Below are 20,755 nucleotides of genomic sequence, written 5' to 3'. Positions count from 1 at the left end.
ACACGGTGTGAGTGTCCGCTCTCTGTTTTCACAGCTCTCAGGTTTCATTTCAGCGTTACAATGGCCATAATCCCTCAGATTAACCTTCCCTTTGGTCTACAGGAGGATCCACACTGACCATAAGGAGACGACCTCAGGTAGAAGTTGGAGCCTCTTCTCTGCCAGAAACTCGATCCTGCACTGACATGGGAATAACCGAGCAAACACAGTGACCTGATATTCAAATCCAACTTCATTTAAAAGAGTTTGAAGCTGAAGAAGATCTGAAACGTGGAAGAAAAGAGTTGTGAAGGACGGACGGGTTTATTTGTCAAGCCAGTCAATCACAGCAAGGGTCATCAAAACCTTCGATACTAAACATAGTAACGTATTTTTTTTAAATGTGGAACGATTTGTAGAAAAGGTTGGATTATCTGAAAATGGTTTAATATAGTAAAAGTAGAGCTCAGAAACGTCCCAAGTAAACCAAAACATGTAAATCCATGCAGAGGACAGGGTCTGTGCGGACATGGTCACCAACCACAGAGAAACTCGTTAATAGATGTTTTCTCCTGGCCAAGTCAGGCAGCAACACACGGGTCCAAGCTAAAAATGTTCAAAGTAAAATCAATTCCAGCGAAGTTAAAGTTGTAAAGCGTAAGCGTATCCCTGTTGCTATGGTTACTCATAACGAGAACAATGAACAGAACTACTTCACCTTTTTGGGTTTTTAATTCAATCTCAGCAGCCAATCAGAATCAAGTATTCACATAGACGGTGGTATAACACTCCTTTGTTCACACTCACTGTTTCTAATTTAAAATGTGTTATTAAGTGATGTTTGACCCATAAAGTCAGCTGAGCGCGCACACACACACACACACACACACACACACAGTGCTGCAGTATGGTTGTAATGGAGTCCAGGCAGCAACAACTGCACTTCACTGTGAAGAGAAACTTCCGCTGCTCAGGAATGTACCTGCACGTCATCACACAGGCTGACACACACACATGCACACACACACAGTCACGCACACAGTCTCGCACACACACACACACACACATGGCCCTGCTACTCTGTCAGGTTTATTTATACAGAGAAGGAATGGCTGAGATCAGAGGAGAGGGCACATGGGGGGAGAGGAGTGTGTGTGTGTGCCAGCGTGTGTGTGTGCGTGCGTGCACTCGTCCGTTTGTGTATGTGTGCGATCAGGAGTCTGACCGACTGACCTACAGTCTAATTATGTATCATTATCAGGAGACACAAACCGATCTAAATTACTGCAACAGCTCCCATTCACATAGATGGATTACACAGAGCAGGCCGACACAGACTCACACACACACACACACACACACACACACACCCACACACACACACGCACACACACACACACACACACGCACACACATACGCACACACACCCCACCATTCAACACTTAAACAAATATAAATCATATGCCTTCCTCACTGAGAATTCCTCTGCCCCCCCCCCCCTCCTCCTCTTCAGTTTGGGAGAAATTCAAGCTGCGTTAACAAACTTTTTTGACCAATCACAGGCTGCCTCTACGTGTTTACCTCTCAGAAACTATCACAGTGTTTACCTACAAGTTACCTCACTTAACAACAAACTCACATCTAAAACCAACATGTGAGGAAACATTTACTCAAGCATATGATTGTCTCTACCAAATGTTTGTTTGCAGCAGCTGAAAGAAGAAAAATCCTCCTCCATATCAGAGACAGTTGTTTCAAATTACAGGATGCTCTCAATTAGACATTTATGAAACTAAAAATTTGAAATGAGGAATATATAAAGAGATTTCATCAGATTTTATTCAGCCAGTTGGTGAAGTCCGGGCAATTTTTGGAGGCTAAAGGCCCTTCAAAGAAGGTTTCCATGGTCTTCCTGTGAGATCACGTTCATTCAAGTCCTTTATGTCAGATCACTGGTGCACAAACATACATTGACTGTCTGATAAAGCTTTTGACTGTCAACAGGTTAAATAAAGGACTTTCCAGTCAGAGCAGCTGTGGTAAGATCACTCAAACTTCGTAACAAGTTCCATAAGTTAAAAGCACTCATTCAATGTTGAAGACCGAGTGGAAATCATCAGCATGAGAGCTGCTTAGCTAACTTAAAGGGATACTTCACCAATTCACCAAACAGGTAGGCTCCTTATTTCTTTGTCTGAAAAGGAGTCATCATTTTACGTCATCAGAGGCTGCTTTGGTTGGCAGGGTTAAAACTACATCGCAAGTTCCTTATATTTTTGACCCACTAAAGCTACAGGCCTATTACAGATCAGTGGGCGGGACCTCACAGTCACAATCGAAACTTAGCGTCCGTCATCTTGCTAGGAAGCTATGCTAACGCGCTCTGTGGAAAAAACTGATAAGAACTGAGAATAGGGGAAAAAAGTATGTTTCAACTTCAAACTGAACTGGATGAAGGGGATGTTGAAGGTCTTGTGCTCAAATCAGATGCTTGTGGTTATGTCTAGGAGCTACAATATACTGTAAGCGAGGTGACTCTGCCTGTCAGCTGCTGTGAGGACAAAGAGACTGGGACAGCTTGAGCTGGTGGTGTTGGAGCTGTCACTGTTTGCCTGTTTGGACACAGACATAGAGTCCAATTCCTGTCAAGAATTTCCAAGATGTCAATTCCATCTGTAAAAAATCTCAGAATCAGTTTTGGAAACGGCCGTATGTGTCTTAGTAAATGTCTGTGAAAGGAGCACTGCAGCTACAGTGGGAGTGGCTGCACTGCTGCATTCTGGGAGTTGTTTCATCCACATGCTTCCTGCCTTTTCTCGGTCAAGAAGGCCCCAACTTCAAAAATGACTTCACATTTCTACTATACAGTATAATGACCCGATTTCCATATGGAGTCATGTTTCAACAGGTGAAGTATTTGTTTAACAAAGGGACTTGTGGATGCATCACGAGGTGTTCAAGGTCGGCTCTGTAAAATGACCTTTTGGAAAAGTTAAATGACATGTTGAAATGTAACAATAAAAAAAATAAAATGTAGGTAATTTGAACGAGAAGTTTGTTTTCACAGAAGCAGGAAATAGAGCCTTGTGTAAAACTGTCTTCTCGTCTTTCGAGCAGATAATAGATAAGCGTTGAAAGAGAGAGATTGATGAAAAAAAGAATCATTAAACAGTCTTAACAAGGGTATAAATGTCAATAATCCCCATCCCTAAAAATGATACAATATGATCAGGTACAATACACTTCACCTCAGTAAAAGAGTAAGACCACCGAAAAATTAACACAAGCCAAAAATGTCATTAAATAAGTGAATAATTTATTATGATATATTGCTCTTTTTACACATTTCCATAAATCAATTCTGTTTGGAGCTAGTTGTTCTCTTCAAGATCTAACAACACTTTGAAACATCGAGCTCACATGCCAGAACCCACGGATAACCGTTTAATCTTCATTATCTTGTTTTCATGATTACGGGAAGAATTACTCAAAATTGAACCCAACTAATTACCTGGCACTAAGTCATAGCAGCTTAAACTTACAACATCTCTTTATTTCCTGTCAGCATTGACCACGTCATTGTCCGCCTTCTGTGAGAGGTGTAATGAGGTAGATATGGAGGTGCATCTTTACCACAGATACTTGAGTTTCTGCAGGTGAGATGTCAGAAGGATAGGTAAGAGTTGCGTAAACTTGTGACACAATATGTGAGTAGGACTAAAGCTACTGTGTGAGCGGACAAATAGATGTTGTGCTGTCCTTCAGCATTACTGACTGCAAACTTTTCACTAATTAAACTGCAGCGGGACACCACAGCACGGCCGCTGCAGTTAAAACTCTCTGGTGCTTCTCACGTGACCTATGAGAGAGGGTTTCTCCGTTTCTCCTCGGTGACCCACAGGACACACGGACACAGACAAATCCTACCCTCCTAACTCCAGAAACAGCTCCTATGAATCCTTTGTTGTTATGGATCACTGCTCGTACCCTCAGTCATGAGTATTTTATTGTTTCTTTGACAGTGAAGTGGTGGACAAAGTACACAACTTCATTACTTGAGTCCGGGTTTAGATCTGAAGATCAGGTGGACGGCTGTGGCACAGTGGGGAGAGTCGATCGCCTCTCATCTGGAAAGTTAGAGGTTCGATTCCCAGCTCCTGCAGTCACATGTCCAATGTGTTCTTGGGCAAGTCACTTATACCCATGTTGCTTCTGCTGCGTCTTCAGCTGAGTTTGGATGTGTATGAATGCTGTGAGTTACTTCTGATGGTCACTTTACATCGCAAATCTCGAATTTTTATGAATGTGTGACCTGCAGTGTAAAAGCACTTTGAGTAGGTAGAACATTATAAATGCTGTACAAGTCCTTTTACCATGCTATGGGTCATAAATGACTCCAATACAAGGCAGAGAATTATTAATTGAGATGAAGTACGAGAGTATTGCCTTTAAATAAACGACTAGCATTGCTGTATTTTCATAATGCAGGAGTGGAGTCAAGAACACATGGGTGTAAATCCTGATATTTTACATGTATTTAGAAATCCTTTTTTACATATTTTAAAGTTGCAAAAAAATACAGGAACAATAATAAAAGCAACTAAAAATATCTGATGAGCAGGGAGAAAATATCAGCTAGGATTTACACAGTGGAAAAACCTTCACATTTCAAACACTGAAGACATGACCATGCATGGGCTCAGGTGGACAATCATCATCCTTCTCTGCTGTATAGACATGAACTGTTCTTATGTGAGTGACTCTTTCTCTGTGTAATCTATGGAAAGGCAGGTATGGCAACTCCACCAGACAAACCACAATGGCAGTTTTAGATCCAATTTCAAATAGGGAAGAAAAAATTCATCAGCTGCCTTCAGAACAAAAGTAGGGAGTGAGATGAACATTCATAGTCAAAAATGTATAGTTTTCATTCAAATAGTAAAGCAATGCAAGATAAAGTAGACTACTCACAAAATTAAGTCAATTACTCAAATAAATGTACTTGTTTTATTACCACCAGTCTAACAGCGTCACACAACGTTGTAGTTGCAGGGTAAACATTGTTCATTAAGTCGGTCTTTTTTTGAAATTCAGCCCTTGTCTCTCTAAAATCCTCCACACGTCCCTGATAACAAATTACACTGTAGAAAAGACGTGATTGTTTGATGCCGTATCAACGTTATATTTTAATTAAGTGTATTTTTAAAATAATCGGATGCATTTGTGAGGCCGGTAAAATGTCTTAACATGTAATGGGACATGAATCCTTATGACAATGAGAGGGCTTTATTGATTCATCGATTGATGGATTGATTTTAAGCTCCGGGTGATTTCTTCCTGCTCTCCCTCTGTGACTGCTCGAAGAAGCTTTACAGACAGAGCTGCAAACACTTCAACCTTAACCTTCAATAATCCCGCATGAGCTCTAGACTAAACTGCTCGTTTGCCAACAGGGTAACGAGTGTCAGTGATATTTGGCATTAAGAAGAGAAACACATTGCGGGTCTGTGATCCGTTCAAAGCGGCTGATTGAGGGACTTAAAGCTCCGGAGAAACAGCGGACTTTCAGAGCTGTAGAAGCCGGCCAAAGTGGTCAGGAGGTCGGCCACGGAGTCAGCAGTGGACCGGGCTCCGACTATTCACCGGAGCTCGTTTACCTCAGGTGGAATTTAAATTTACAGAAAGGCTGTAACATGTATTTTTTTAATCTCTATTATTATTAATGAACAGTTCACTAAAAATAATGCGTCTGTCTTGTATTTGGACATTTAAAACATGAATACGCTCAACTCTAATTAATCCAAATAAAACGGGAAATGTAGCCTATTTCCTATCTTCTGTGCTCTTTTTTAAAACAAATATCTTTTCAGATTAAATAGACTATGGTCGTATTTTTGACTTATTTTGAAATACGCTCCAGCCCAGTAGGCTCATAACACATTGTTATAAAAAATACTTCAAATGTTGATGTAACTGTAGATAAAATGTTTCGTGTATTCAGCTTTTGACCGTAAATAATCGGTAGTTGAGGTGAATTGACAAAAAAAAAATGAACACATAGACCAATAGACGTCTGCAGTAAGCATAATCCTATAGGGTTATAATAGTTTATCTTAAAGGAATGCGACTAAATAAATCACTGTTTTATTCATGTACATAAATAGGTCTCAAATATAAATAAAATGCGAATCGTTCAAAATATGACATTTTTATATGACTATAATTCAAAGCTGACTGTGGCCGATCGCTGCTCGTTTCTGACCAATGCTTAATCCTTAAATTGTACTGTTAATAAAATGTAAGTCCATTCAAATCTCTGACATCCTGAACACGGACCATCCCACGAGCTGAGCAGAGACAAATTAGATCCAGCTCGCTGAAACATTTAAAACCTTTTTCTAACAATCACAGGATGATCTGCAGCCCGATCAGCACAGCGAGAACCAGCACCAGTATAAACATAGCTGCTATAATCCGGATTCATGACGGCATTATTGCAAACATGCACCGGCCCTGCAGATCACCAGGGGCGTCTTCAAGATTTCTGGACACCATGAAGATGCACATTGGGCCCCTCAGCCTCGGCTAATCCCGAGATAAGCACACCTGCATTATCCAAATGAGCCATTAAATGATCTGAATTAAGGTTTCCTCCTTCAACTCTTTTGTGTTTTAAAATGAAACTGTCACTTTAATGTAATGAAAGTGCACAACAATATTGCCAAATGTGTGTAAAGTAGACAGTTTGCAGGATAAACGTATAATTTACATTTGTTGCGTTTACACAGATCCTTAAATTGTCATCAAATTTGATTTTTAAAATGTAAGGTCATAAAATATTGAAAACTCTGTAATTCTAGAAATCACATCTGACTTCATGAAATCTACACTGTCATTAATAATTCCTTGTTTGTATTTGCTCATTCACTTCATCGCATCTACGGCAGAGTTTTTGATGCACCTTCGCACACTGAACAGAAGAGAGAAAAGAGGACATGCAAGATAAAGGAAATTTGTTTCCAAGATGAAAAAGAGGGAAATATTGGCAGAGGAAAAAACATAAGAGGCAACTTCCATGACATGCAAAGAAAAGTATATACTTCGGATGATCAAATCCAGAAATCCACTAGGAGCAAACCCTATAGTAATCTTTAATTGTTTGGCCCTTTAAACGTCTTAAATGTCATTTTTAAAAGTGCACACAAAACCTGTTGAATTTCCCTCGGGATCAATAAAGTATCTATCTATCTATCTAGACCATGCTGAAATCGTTATCAAAATCATTACATTTTTAATATTGAGTTTTAAAATTCTGCTATTGTAAGAAATGTAAATAATCATAATGTTGTGTTACACCTTTAGAAGGTCTGTTGGACTTTAAATAAAACAAACATGTATTTGACATTTGGATCATTTTTAAATTCTTTACTTTCAGGAAAAATAAAGAGTTGTATATCATGTGGATTTACTTGTCCAGTTTAGTGTTCACTGTGACAGAGACCTCCATAAGCCCCAGTCTGCCCTCATATTACACCCATGACTAACTGTAAAACATCTCACAGTGTCAAAATATCAGCTGATCACAACAACGAAAAATGGAAAATGTGTGAAGAAAACAAGCGGCTCTGTTTCACCTTCAGCACATTTAACAAAAACACAAACATAAAATAAATAAATAAAATAGGCTCCTCTATTCTGCACATTAGAGGCTGACGTGTGCTCTTGCGTGCGTGTGACCTCAGAGTGCGGCAAAGTGTTCGTGCGCGTGCGCCTGCAGGACTACTTAGCAGGCCCATTGACATTAAAGAGAGGTAAACAGAGGGGAGGGCTGTTACCATTGGCTGAAAGGGGCTATGAGGTCGGACTCCGCCCCGGTAGTACACCAAGAGGTAAATCAAACTCTCTTTCTCTCTTTCTCTCTCTCTATCAGACACACAGCCTGGCTCTCTCTTCGCTCTCTCTTCAGTGTCAGTCTGCAGTAGTGATATACACACAGACACACAAACACACACATACACACACACACAGCTCCTGCCTTGCCAAACGGCTGTAAGGATGCAGCAGAGACATGAAGGACTCCGGGTTGTGACTCTCTGAAAAGGATGAGGTTTCCATCGAGAGGGAGAGGGACGCTGTGTTAGAGCGCGAGGAGCAGAACGGAGAGACGAACGGGTCTCTGTGGACTGCAGGCTGCACCGGGGAGCGCGCGGCCGGAGCCTGCCTGCGGACGGAGGGGGAGTGAGCCGCTGCAGGAGGAGAAGTTTCAGGATGCGGACTTTAGCTCAGGACTACCGATAACACGTTTACTGCGACATCAAGGACCCGCGTGCGTGCGTGCGTGCGTGTGAGAGAGTGTGTGTGTCAGGATGAGTTTGGTCTCGGGCTTCCCGCACCACCCGGTCATGCACCACCACGACAGCCACCACTACTCCCTGCACGCTGCGGCAGGGCGCTGTCACGAGGACACCGGGGCTCCTCCGTACTTCACGAGCTGGCTCATCAGCCACACGGATATGTCTCCCACAGAGTACGGCCTCGCGCCCGGCTACAGTCCAGAGTACCATGGCAACAACGGCGGCGGGGCCACCGGCGGCCTGGACCCGCACCATCACCACCACTACGGCCCCGGCGGCCTGGTCCCGGGGCCCGGAGCCATCACCGTGAACGGAGCCGCTGTCGGTATGCACCACCACACACACCCGCGCCCCGTGAAGCGGAGACCCACTGCAAACCGAAAGGAGCGGCGGCGGACTCAGAGCATCAACTCGGCCTTTGCGGAGCTGCGGGAGTGCATCCCAAACGTGCCCGCGGACACGAAGCTGTCCAAGATTAAGACTCTGCGGCTCGCGACCAGCTACATCTCCTACCTGATGGACATCCTGGACAAGGATGCACCGCACGGGGACACGCAGGCCTTTAAGGCCGAGCTGAAGAAGACTGAGGCCCGCGAGGAGCGGCGGAAGAGGGAGGCGGTAAGAGCGCGAGAGCCCAAACAAATAGGTTAACCTTAAATGAAAAGTTAGAATAAAGAGGGACACACACACACACACACACACACACACACACACACACACACACACACACACACACACGAAAACAAACTGATCAAATACTTAAATCAGAATTGAAAAAAACAAACAAACAAAAAACAACTGCAGCCTGCTGTGAAGGTGGAGCTCTGCAGCCGCACACTCTGTCAAGCATAGAAATGTAATCATATTTTATAATTGAATGATTAGTCTGCATTTATGTAGGCTGCTAAAATAGCCTTATTGTCTCCTGTCACAATTTTTTTTTTTTTTTTGAGTCCTGAACGACATTCATCTCTGAGATGTAAACATAAGCATTATTAATAATCCTGGTTTTATGTTTAGACCCCTGAAAATATTTATGAATAGAGTGAATTAAACATTTTGTTTAATGACACTTGAAAAGAAAAACACTCACATTCAAAAAAAGGAAGAATTATGTTTTTTAATATAGACTACTTATAGTCTACTAAATTTAATAAAGACGAAGAGAAAATTAAATGTAAAATCTGTTTATAAATTATTACTGTAGTATAAGGCTATTAAATATTTTCCAACCCAGATTTTGTTTAAACCGAACACGGACTTTGCGAAAATGTTTAAATAAAAATATAATGACAGGACATTATAGGCCTAATAAAATGAGCCGTCGCTTCTAAAATCATGTGTAAAATATATGATTTATTTGTAAATTACAATACACTCTGTGTAGCATCTTGTTCAGCTGTTTTTTTTTAAAGTTTAGCCTATTGACCATAAGCTCCTTTAAATTGTCTTTATTTAAGGAGATCTTCCTGCTGGTCGGCAGCTCTTTGTCAGAATACAGAAACAAACAGAACACAGAAAAGGTCAAAGCAACACAATTAAAAAACAAACTTAAAGAAAACCAACATGTAAAAATCACTGTCTAAAGGCCTTTAGTCGTGTGAGCGGTTGTCTCCAGAGTAAAGGGTAATCAATTCAAAGTCAGAGTGTGATTTAGTGTGACTTTAATCGTGTTTCTCCGCGGTGCCATGCAGCGTTATGAATGTGCAAGACATAGCCTTTGTTTTAAAGCGTCTCACACACGCTGAATAAATCTGGTTAAGGCGGGATTGTGGAGGCTGTAATTGAACAACAATGACAAAGATGGCGTTGATTTGTAACCTTTAATTAATGAAGAGAGGAAGACGGCGGAAGGCGACAGAGATAAAATAGTCCGCCTTTTCTATAGGCCTTCGGGTTATTTTACCTTTAGAGCCAAAGCCGCGGAATTAATGACAGACAGACAGACAGACAGACAGACAGACAGACAGACAGACAGATAGATAGATAGATAGATAGATAGATAGATAGATAGATAGATAGATAGATAGATAGATAGACTGTTATATGGTTCCGGTTTATATAAAAAATGTATATAAATAACCTCAAACCTGTGCAGACATCCGGGTCTTTTAGAGCAACACAATATGCTTCAAGGTCACATATATTAGGCTTTGTCCCGGACCTTAAGGGTCTCATTCAGACGCACAAGGTTTAGTCCATTTTCACCAAGCTAGAATGCTAAGCTAAGCTGTAGCACATAGCCTTACCCCCGCCCCCCCCCCCCTCCCCTCCTTCTCGCCCTCCTCATAAACACAAAGATTGGACATAATAACGGGAAAGAGTCCGTGAGAGGGGAGACGCTAAATTGGTTTCCATCCTCAGACAGCTTGGAGCCAGGAGGGGCCACGCGCTGCAACTCTGTTATTGCTATAGCAACACTCTCTCTCTCTCTCTCTCTCTCTGCACGCTTTATTCCGCACATTCCCACACGTGCATGCCGCATGCATCCTGCAGAAGCAACAGCAGAATATAAAAAAAGCTAGAGTTATTTATTAGAATTAACTCTTAATATTAAAATGTTTTCAATGGATTTTTACATTTAAACAGTTATTAACAAAAACTATTCTGTCTCGGTTCATGAGATCATCAAACTGCAGCTATGATGCACCGCTTTGATTTGAGTAGTTTTCAATTTTGCTAAAACTGAATGATCGATCCTTCATCACCTCCTCTTCCTCCTCAGCTCACGTGGAGATTTACTCTAGCACATTCAGTGTGTGTAAACTGTGTATGTGAACAAACAGTGTATGTGTGTGTGTGTGTGTGTGTGTGTGTGAGTGAAGAAACATAGTGGGTGTAAATGGAATCAAGCTTGTTTCTGCTAAAACCAAGTGTATGCCTGTGTGCAGAAACTCTTTACACTTGTACAAACCCTCCCAAAACTTCCTGAAATTTTCAGGGTGAGCTACTCACCTATGTTTTCCATCGAGCCTTCTGGTAAATTTTCTGTATGAAGAGTCTAAACAGGAAAACTCTCCTCGAGCGAGCAGACGGAGTTCATGGCGTTTATATCACACAACCATATAGGCCATAGACTGTATTATAATCGGTGTGATCATGGGCACGTAACAAAGCGGCAGGATTATGTTTTCTGTTGACCAGTTTGTTTATCTCGTCTCATTTGTTCTTGTTAGTGTTGAGCTACAGGTAGTATTGATTTAAAGGCACAAATTCTCATAACAACATTAGACACTGTTGACTTATCTGCATCTCAGCGTAATTCTTTTCACGTCATGTCCCGCCTCCTGTGACCCCCCCCCCCCCCTCCTCCTGAGGGGGGTCTGCTGCTGTGAGGTGCCTGAACTCAGAACGATTTCAGAGGTAGCCTATCAGACAGGGCTTTGGACATTATCAGGAGTGCGTTTATGTGAAAATAAACAGTGAGTGCAGAATCAAACAACATGACACACACACACACACACACACAGAGGACAGAAGAGTGCATGACACACACACACACACACACACACACGTGCACATACACACAGGAGAGAAGAGCATAATGGGCTCCTCTCTGCAGGAAGTGTGGAGTGTAAAAGAAGCCAGTGATCAGTCTCTGCTCACATTTCAAACTGAGATATCAAATCAGAAGATGTGGTGTCACACTCCTCCTGATGTACACACAAACACACACGCACACACGCACACCTCTGTGGTGCTGCAGCTTCTTTTGAGTACAGACAATTTCTGTTGCAAGTCCTTCAGACTGTTTGTTTGGAAGTTTGACGCTCTGCACTCACGTTCACTGCGATGACTTTCAGCATCAGTGAATGAGCGCGAGAAAGGACGACCTCTGAGCTTCTGAAGGTGTGTGTGTGTGTGTATATTTAAATGTGTGTGTGTGTGTGTGTGTTTTATTTTATCCAGCACAGTAATGCCAACCTAATATTGATTTTAATTTTGACGCCTGTATTTAATTAGGCAAACTTTAGATTATGTTGGACTACATTCGATGTTTTTGACCCTGAGGGGAAATTTTGTCTTTGGTACAGATGTCGAGGAAACACACTTTTCTGTTTTACAAACGAGACACAAGACAGGAGGCATAAATCATGGCAAGTAACAAAATGTCAGTAAAATAGATCGATTTTCATATGCACAGTAAAGAACAACATACAACAGACTAAATGTCCTTTATGTTCAGCATGCATTCATCTCTCTGTTTCTCCACACTGTGTTTATGAGTCACATATTTAGTGTCTGCACAGAACTTTATCTTTGTCTTACAAGTTGCACAGAAAATGTAACAAAACTGGAGTTGAGCTCATCAGGATCAACATTTGAGGCATGAGGTTGTTCAGTGCGTGTCAGCTTTACGTCTCAGTCTACTGCGATCCATTACACAGTGACCCATTTAACATTTTCACTCAAATGAAAATGATACAATAATGAATGTTTTCGTGTTGGAAGGAGGAGGAGGACTTTGAACTTCTTTTACTCCAGCTCAGTTTGGACTTTGATAGCTGCAGTTTTTTTTAAAGGACAAACCTCTAAAAGTTGGTTCTGAGGCTTTTATCATTTTTTTAACATTTCGGCTTTATTTCTGTGAAAACATTTGAAGGCTTCAACATGTCAGGTCAGAACATTTTGTGTGCAAATGGACTCAAATGTTTTCACAGTTTGTGTTCCAGAAAGACTCCACAAATGTTGAGATGCTTCTGATGTTTCATGAAGTCGAGCAAACTCAGTGATGCATGTCATGTATGTGACGCTGCACACACACTAAACACACACTGCGCCCACACACACACACACTGCGGGTTGCCATTGATCAGCACTCTGTTTGGATCTCTCACTCAACTTGAACCTTTAAAATCCTTTGTTGTGCAGATTTATAAAATCTCTTAAAGATCATCATAAACATCACAAGTGTGAAGACCTGCAGACTGTGAGCTGGTCAACGTATTCAACAAAGCTTCAGAAGACGTTGTAAATCATCTCCTGCAGTATAATCATTCTTTAGTATTGATATTTCTAAATTCAAAGAACAGGCTGTGAGTTGTTTTTGTTCAAAGTGATGACTTTATAGAACAGAACCAGCAGGTATGTTTACTCAGAGAGGGATTTAACTCCAGTAAACTGTGCTCTCTACTCTCTGTTAAAAAGTCAACATGAAACAATAAACTCGGAGCCGGTATTAGACAGCAGTGATGAACCGAGGAGCGCACAGAAAGCTGAAATAAACAGGATCATAAATCAGACGTGTTAGCTTACAACACATGTTGTTCCAGTATTTACTCTAAAGCCGTGTGCACTTGATAATGTCCAGTCAACATACGTGATTAAGTGTTCATTGAACAGACTCATTATTATCATTATTTCTACTATCTCATAGTCTGATACTTTATATCACTTTATTTGTGTTTGAAGAAACACCCTGCACTCTCTCTGAAAAACCTTGAATGAGCACATTCATCAACATGTCACTGATGTACTACACAATGAGCATGACAGCTACAGTGCTTCCTGAAACACATGAAAGGAACTATGGTATACTAGGGATGGGAATCCTTTGGTTTGATTTTGAATGAGTATATACTTCTGGATCTACTCCAGTCACCTTTTGAGACTGGCTGAATTTCTTGTTGCTTTATTTGGCATTCTACTGAGTTAAAGAGATAACTGGCTGATTAGCCAAAAAGATGCAGATGCCATTGTAAAAAAAAAAGTATGCAAATCATCGGAGAATGTAGCAAGAGGGCACATAGTGATTTTAAATTCTAGATATATGGCAGGTATAAGCTTTAAACACGTCTAACAGTACATAGAATAGTTTGTTGCAGATGTATTGGTTTGTGTGAGTCGGCTTTATCATATTTGAAAATGTATAAAAAGTAAAATCTCCTAAATTTAATTTTCAATCAACATATAAACACTGAGTACAAAGTGTGTCATCATCAGTGATTGTAGTAAACACATTTTTTTGTGTATATTTGTTGTGGGACTCATCGGGTCTGCTCTCGTTATAAACCTCAAGCCTTTCTTTAATGAGACCTCTTGTTCAATAACGAACCGGAACAGAAACTTGTGATGATCGAATCAGCTGCTTGTTTATTGCTCGATAACATCTGTCTCCATAGTAACACTTGTGTGAGTCTTTGTGCGCTCGGAGAGAAAGATGAATACTTCATTCACTGTTTGACTTTATTTATCAGTAACCTTCAGAACCTCTGATCAGGGTCCAGGATTTTTATTTGGGTCAACACTCGCTCCGTGGTGAAAAAAGTCTCTAACAAAAACAACAGCACCTTATCGATCCAGAGAAATACTCCCGATGGATCAACGTTAGTGTTTGAAGAGATGATTTGGTGTTTGATTTGTTAAAGATCACAAAGTGAGAGTCAGGAGAGCGGACTGTGTGAGGGACGGCTTGGACCTGATCTCCGCTCAGGCTCTGTCTTATTCATCTGCTGTGATGAAATATTTAATTTATTACTATAAATAAAAATTCAGAGAAACACACTGTGGCGTGTCTGAGGGCGGAAATTGTATCCGTCATCTAACATGAAGATCACAATATTCACATTAAATCTGACCGCAGGATGATGCAGGATGTCATTATGTGTTTATAGACAGTGCACGTTAATCAACATATAAGCGTCCATGTAAATATGCCGGAATGAGCACAAAAGCTTTTATTTAATTTAATATTCAATTTTATTCTACACTCCAATGGATAAATAGTTCACACGCTGCACCTCAGGCCTGTTATTATTGTTATTATGATTATTATATAGGCCACACATTCACAGTTAGTTCAGGAAAAATAATTATAATTCTTTAAAAAAAAACGTCTCAAAGTAGTTTCTCTCGTTGCGCACGTTTTGATATTTATTGTTTAAAAAAAAATAATGACGTCATTTAACCTGGAAAAAAATCTAAATCTTGGAATTTTGAGTCGTTCATCATGAAGAGCATTTTAAAAATGTAATTAAACATTGTTCATTGAGTTTTCTTTATTATCACATTTGATCAGGTGTGTTTTTTTCTCAGAAATGCTGATTTTAAAAAATAATGATAAATGGAAAAACCGATGCAAAACTTTTTTCTTTCGACGTTAGTTCAAACTTTCCCCCAAGTTTCTTTTCTTTTAGACCTTTATTTAGGGTTTTTGTTGTGGTTTAGCCTTTCTTTGTCTCGTAGGCTGCTTATTAACAATCTAATAAAACAGCAGTACAGTGTAGTGCTCTGTATCATTTCTAAATTGATCAGTTTTTGTGAACATTATTCAGAAAATAACACTATGAGCAAGAGCCTCGTGCAAAAAGTCAACAACTCACATAATTATAATTATTGTATTAATGCAGATTGCAGGAAAGAACAATAACGACCATAAATATCCCAGTTTTCATTCTAAATAAACCAAATCATTTCAGTTAAGCCTTTTATTTAAATAGCCTGTGTAAAAAAAAAAAACCTTCCTTGGTGGAATTCATTATAAATTGCAAAAATGATAATTGACCAAGTGACGTTCAATACCTGCTGAATTTAATTTAATATTCAACATCATTTACTGTATATAAGCCTCAAATCATGTGTTGATTTTATGCTGCTTCGGTCCCAGGCTCATTTAAATTGTTAAAACAACTATTAAAAATGTTTTTCCTTCTTTATCTTCTTTCTAAATTAGTGAAATCATTCATGAAAAATTCCATTGGAGTATGCCCTCTGCCCCCTGGTGGATGATCTGTACACTGCATGTAGTTTAATTCATTAGTTGTTGTTTCTTTAGGTAAAAGAAAAAAAGATCTTTTTAAAAATGCAGAGAGCTCAAAAAATGTTGTACTAAATGTATGCACTCGGCTTTAAAGGTTTGAAACTTGATTCATGATAAACGGACAGATTATTAAAATAAATGAATGAACGGTCCAATGAATATGATACATGCTTTAGATAAGACGCTGTTTCCATTGAGCTAATTGGTAACATAAACAAAACACAAAAATAAACCCACAAACAAGCAGGCAGACAGAAACTTGTGATATTGAAATATAAAACAATGAGTGAAACGCTGAGTTTAATTTGATTGACTCCTATAAATCGTATTAAATGCCACGTTAACCATCCTGACAGTTTCCGGAGCCTATTTTTATACGAAACAAAACATTTATTTGAATTATTACTGAAAGTTTTGGTCTCACACAGCATAATAATTCATATGAAATTTAAATGTTGGCCTATAGTTTAGGAATAAATATTTATCTTAGACAAAATGGCACGTTTTATTTTCATAGTCTAAGATATATACAATATATGACTGCAGCTTATATACATTAAGTGTATTCACCTACAAGCTTGAACAAAAGCTGGGATAGGAGCAAGGCTGTGAATCAAACATACGGACTTATAAATGGTGAAGTGTTTTAAACATCTTTCTGAAGTGTTCAAGAAAACAACAAGCAGAAGCACGCTTAATTAAAATATATCAAGTATTAGAAAAAAGAACGTCTTTAAACACAATTGTGTCTCATACCGTGGTGTCGTATTGTTTTGTTACACGTTTACTTCAGCTTTATTTGTTATATTGTACCGTTTTTACATATTTTAACGTGTGTGTGTTGTGTCTCCTTTCTGCATCACAAATAGACCGACTTCAAATTAACCGGACTTCTTTTCGCGGATTGATATGATAAAGAGCCGCTTCCCTGACGTCTTTTCTTAGCAACGATATGTTCTTCAATGAAATTCAGGAAGCTCTAATAATTATCAATAATTAAGAGTCGGCCTAATAATAAGCAATGCAAGGGGGGGGGGGGGTCATTTAAATGTTAAATGATTTAAAAAAACGTTTAATTAATCCTTATAATTTTGCTTATGCACAAACCACACTGTTGCGTAACAGGCCAATCAGATTGAAATTAAGCAGCCGTGCAGACAACAAATATCCTATTTCACACGAGATCGGTCCTGGAAAAAAAACAACATATTGAGGTTCTGGTGAACAAACAGAAAGGTTTAGCTTTATTTATAGGTCTGTGCGCGTGCATTCATGTGACGTGTCAATGACATAATAAGTACGTGCATCACTGTGCGTCATATGATAATAACTAAGCTGTCTGCTTTCTGCAGGTGGAGATACCAAAGACGACGACCTCCTCCTCTACGTCCTCTTCCTCCTCCTCCTCCTCGTCATCAGCAGCGGTAGATAAGAAGAGTAAAGGACGGACGGGTTGGCCTCAGCATGTCTGGGCGCTGGAACTCAAACAGTAGCCTCCTCCTCCTCCTCCTCCTCCTCGATGTGAGAGCTCGTGGTGCTTCTCCTCCTCCACAGATGATGGGACAGGAACGAGCGCCTTAATGGACTCCAACGGCCTCATCTTCCTCATCTTCACCCTCTCCCTCCTCCTCCTCTGTGCGTGGACCAGCACGCGCCGTGTTTCAGTGTTGAGGCACGCGGACAGTTCACTGACGCTTCGACTTTTGGAGTTTTGTGATTGAACGTGACGTCATAAGGAGAAAAACGCGTCATGTCAGAGCGCTGCTTGAGGGTTTAATGCTTGATTTCCAATTTAAAAATCACGTCCGGAAAATAAACCTTTTCTAGTAGTCTTTAAACAAAAGACTTTGGCTGAGGAAAAACCCAAAATTAAAACATCTTTTACCCAATCATGATATTGTCCTAATGACATCAATAGACGATGTTTAAGTACCTCAAAGTCAGTGTCAGAGGGAAGAAGACAAACACTCTGTAGCTGAAGATGCAAATGGCACATCAGGAATTTACTCCAGGTGTTTCTTATAAACCATCAGATAAAGAACATTTCTTTGGTTTCAATCATTTGGCTTTTTCAAGGTCTGATGGTTAATTGTCACCTTTAACTTACCTAACTATTTTCAAATAATTGGATTGAAGACTGTTACAAGATGATACAAATTATTTAAATAATCCTCCACTTGATTTTTTTAAGCAGTTTAAATTCTCACATCTTCAAAATTCATCTTCAAATCCAAATTATGTTTAATTCCTAAACCTCCTTTTACATGTTTTAGCGTCTTAACCCTTAAAATCAAATAGAGAACAAACACTACCCTGTGCATCTTTGAGGGACGCAAATATGGCACCTTCCTTGGTAGATATTTGCAGAATTAGAGAAACAGTTCTCTTCACTTATGTTTAAAAAATAACCTTTAAATCCTCATCAGATAAAAAGAAAAGTTGTCTTGTTGGGTGTTTATTTTCCACTTTATATTTACCTAAAAGAAAATATACACTTTAAATAAGTTTCATGGTTTGAAATGAAATTAAGAAATCATTTACCAGTACAACTTTGTTAAAAGTGATTTGATTCCCGTGTTTTATTAATATGAAAGCAATAGATGTTATAATTCAAACCTGAATCAAAAAGTTTTCAGTGCCTTAAACATCATAACCAGATTCAGAGTGAAAGAAAACAAACTGTAAATCTGCAAGAGATGCAAAAGAGCCACAAAGTTCATCAAAATAAAACTTTAAAGAGGCGGGGCTAAGCGTCAGAAATGAACAACCTGGGGAGGCAACGTGTTGCCTGTTGACAAATTCCTAAGGCTCTGTGGTCACATAGTGTTTTTGTTTTGTGAGCGCCAGCATTTTTATTCTCCTGGAGAAAAAGTGCAGCATCCAGCGACAAATTTTGCGAGCGCTCCGAGAGCTCAAGTTGAATTTTATTTTTAGCTTTTCAGAAAGGAGCTGTTAACATCTCCAGCTGCTTTTTCTAAAATGTCAGATATCCCTCGTGTTGTTGCCGCCTACAGATCGTCTCTTGTACTCATTTCCTCTTTGCTCCGTGTCTGATTGAGAAAGGAATTATTTTAAATATAAATCCTGCAGTAAAAAGTAATGCAGCATCCTCGGTCATACAGCAGACATTGTCAACAGACTGTTGTCATAGTAACAGGACGGACGTGCAGCGTTTTTGTTGCAGCGCATGACTGCTTCATGCTAGCGCTCCAGAGCGTACAGCTAGCGCTTTTTTGCACTGAAAAAAACGCTATGTGGACACAGCGCCAATGGAGAGTTTACCTTCCATCGGTGGCTGCCGTCACTGCGTGTGGCGTCTCAGCGTCTGCTGCCGCCTTCTTACTCTGACAGCAGCTCTCAAACGTCACACAGTTTGTGAACTTCCAGTTGTTCTCTGTGTTTGTCTTTAAAACAGGCGCTTCTTTCGTGCATATTTGCTGAATTAGAGATCTGAAGGTCTCTTCAGTTAAACCCACATCAGATAAAGACGCTTTTTGTTGCTGAATTAATTAAGTCTTTTTAGGTGTTTTATCTTAGATTTACACTGAAAAATGTACCGACAGTAATCAAACTCTTCGAGAAATATAACACAAAATAAAACCAAATTAACAAATGAGCTTCCAGTAAATTATTCTGATCATTGTTTTGATTTGTGCGTTTTGTTTACAGACTTGCAAATGTCAAAGTGAAAGAAAACAAAGTGCCATATGCATCTTTGAAATGTGAATTATCCACTGAACAAAGATAGCTAAAACATAATCCACCCGCAACACAGATTCGCTAAAAGTTCAACATGTTTGATGCCAGCCTCTCCGTGACCCTCAGGACCTTCACCCTTAAGTCGTGTGTTTGATTCATGTTTCGTGTAATTGTTCAAATCTACCCCACATTTAAGAAAAACGTTTTAGAGCCTGAATCCCAGAATCACAGTGGAAGAAAACTAAAGCTACCGTGTACAGCTGTAGTTGCGGAAAAGCGTCAAAAAGACGTCAAAGAGTCGGGCCAAAGACATCTGAATGTGAGGACCCGGGATGAGGACGGCGCTCTTTTGGTGGATGTTTGAGTTGAAGATAAAAGCTCTTAAATTGTGTTCTACCAGACTTTACTGCAAAGCGAGGCAGCTTCATACCACTGCTACATGGTGAACAGACACGTTATTTAATGGAATATATTTATGTGCAATGTGGACGTTTTAGAGACTCAAACGGCCGCTCTGACTGACAGACTGTCTTTGATTAAAGGTGTATGTGAAGTATCTCTCTTTCTGTTGTAAATGTAATGACGCCACAGTGGCGTAGCGTACGTGTTGTGATGTGTTGTGCTGTGATGATGCTCTGTGTGGGATGTAAACAGTGTCATGACTTTAATAAAGCAGCGCCTGGTTACGGTGTGAGCTCTGAGATTCACAGAAACTTGTTTTCTAAGGTTGTCCTGCATGTGAGAAGTTTTTTTTAAATCTTTTTATGAAACAGCCAAAGAGGAGCTCCGTCCTGTCTATATAGAAACCACATCCAGTTGCTCCACTTCTTGGAAGTTTTAGGCACCTTTAGGCTGCCCAACAGGCCGCACCTGAAGCCCATTTAATATTTACAATCAATAAAAAGAGATAGGAAGAATACAGGACAGTGATTTGAACTGTGTCCTCTCTGCTGTCGGTGCTCA

The 20,755-nt window shown here is 40.0% G+C and overlaps 1 protein-coding gene across 1 annotated transcript; it reads left to right on the top strand.

Annotated features, from left to right (window-relative positions):
- Window positions 1–8,175: 8,175 nt before the first annotated feature.
- hand2 (heart and neural crest derivatives expressed 2) lies at window positions 8,176–20,493 on the top strand. Its single transcript, XM_079337325.1, has 2 exons — window positions 8,176–8,952; window positions 17,446–20,493. The coding sequence occupies exons 1-2, from the start codon at window positions 8,347–8,349 to the stop codon at window positions 17,584–17,586; spliced, it is 747 nt and encodes a 248-aa protein (XP_079193451.1). The 5' UTR covers window positions 8,176–8,346; the 3' UTR covers window positions 17,587–20,493.
- Window positions 20,494–20,755: the final 262 nt, after the last annotated feature.

The sequence above is a fragment of the Symphodus melops genome, assembly GCF_947650265.1.
Source record: "Symphodus melops genome assembly, chromosome: 2".
Classification (NCBI taxonomy): Eukaryota; Metazoa; Chordata; class Actinopteri; order Labriformes; family Labridae; genus Symphodus; species Symphodus melops.
Note: the sequence above shows the minus strand (reverse complement) of the source record. Positions and strands in the feature narration are given on the sequence as shown.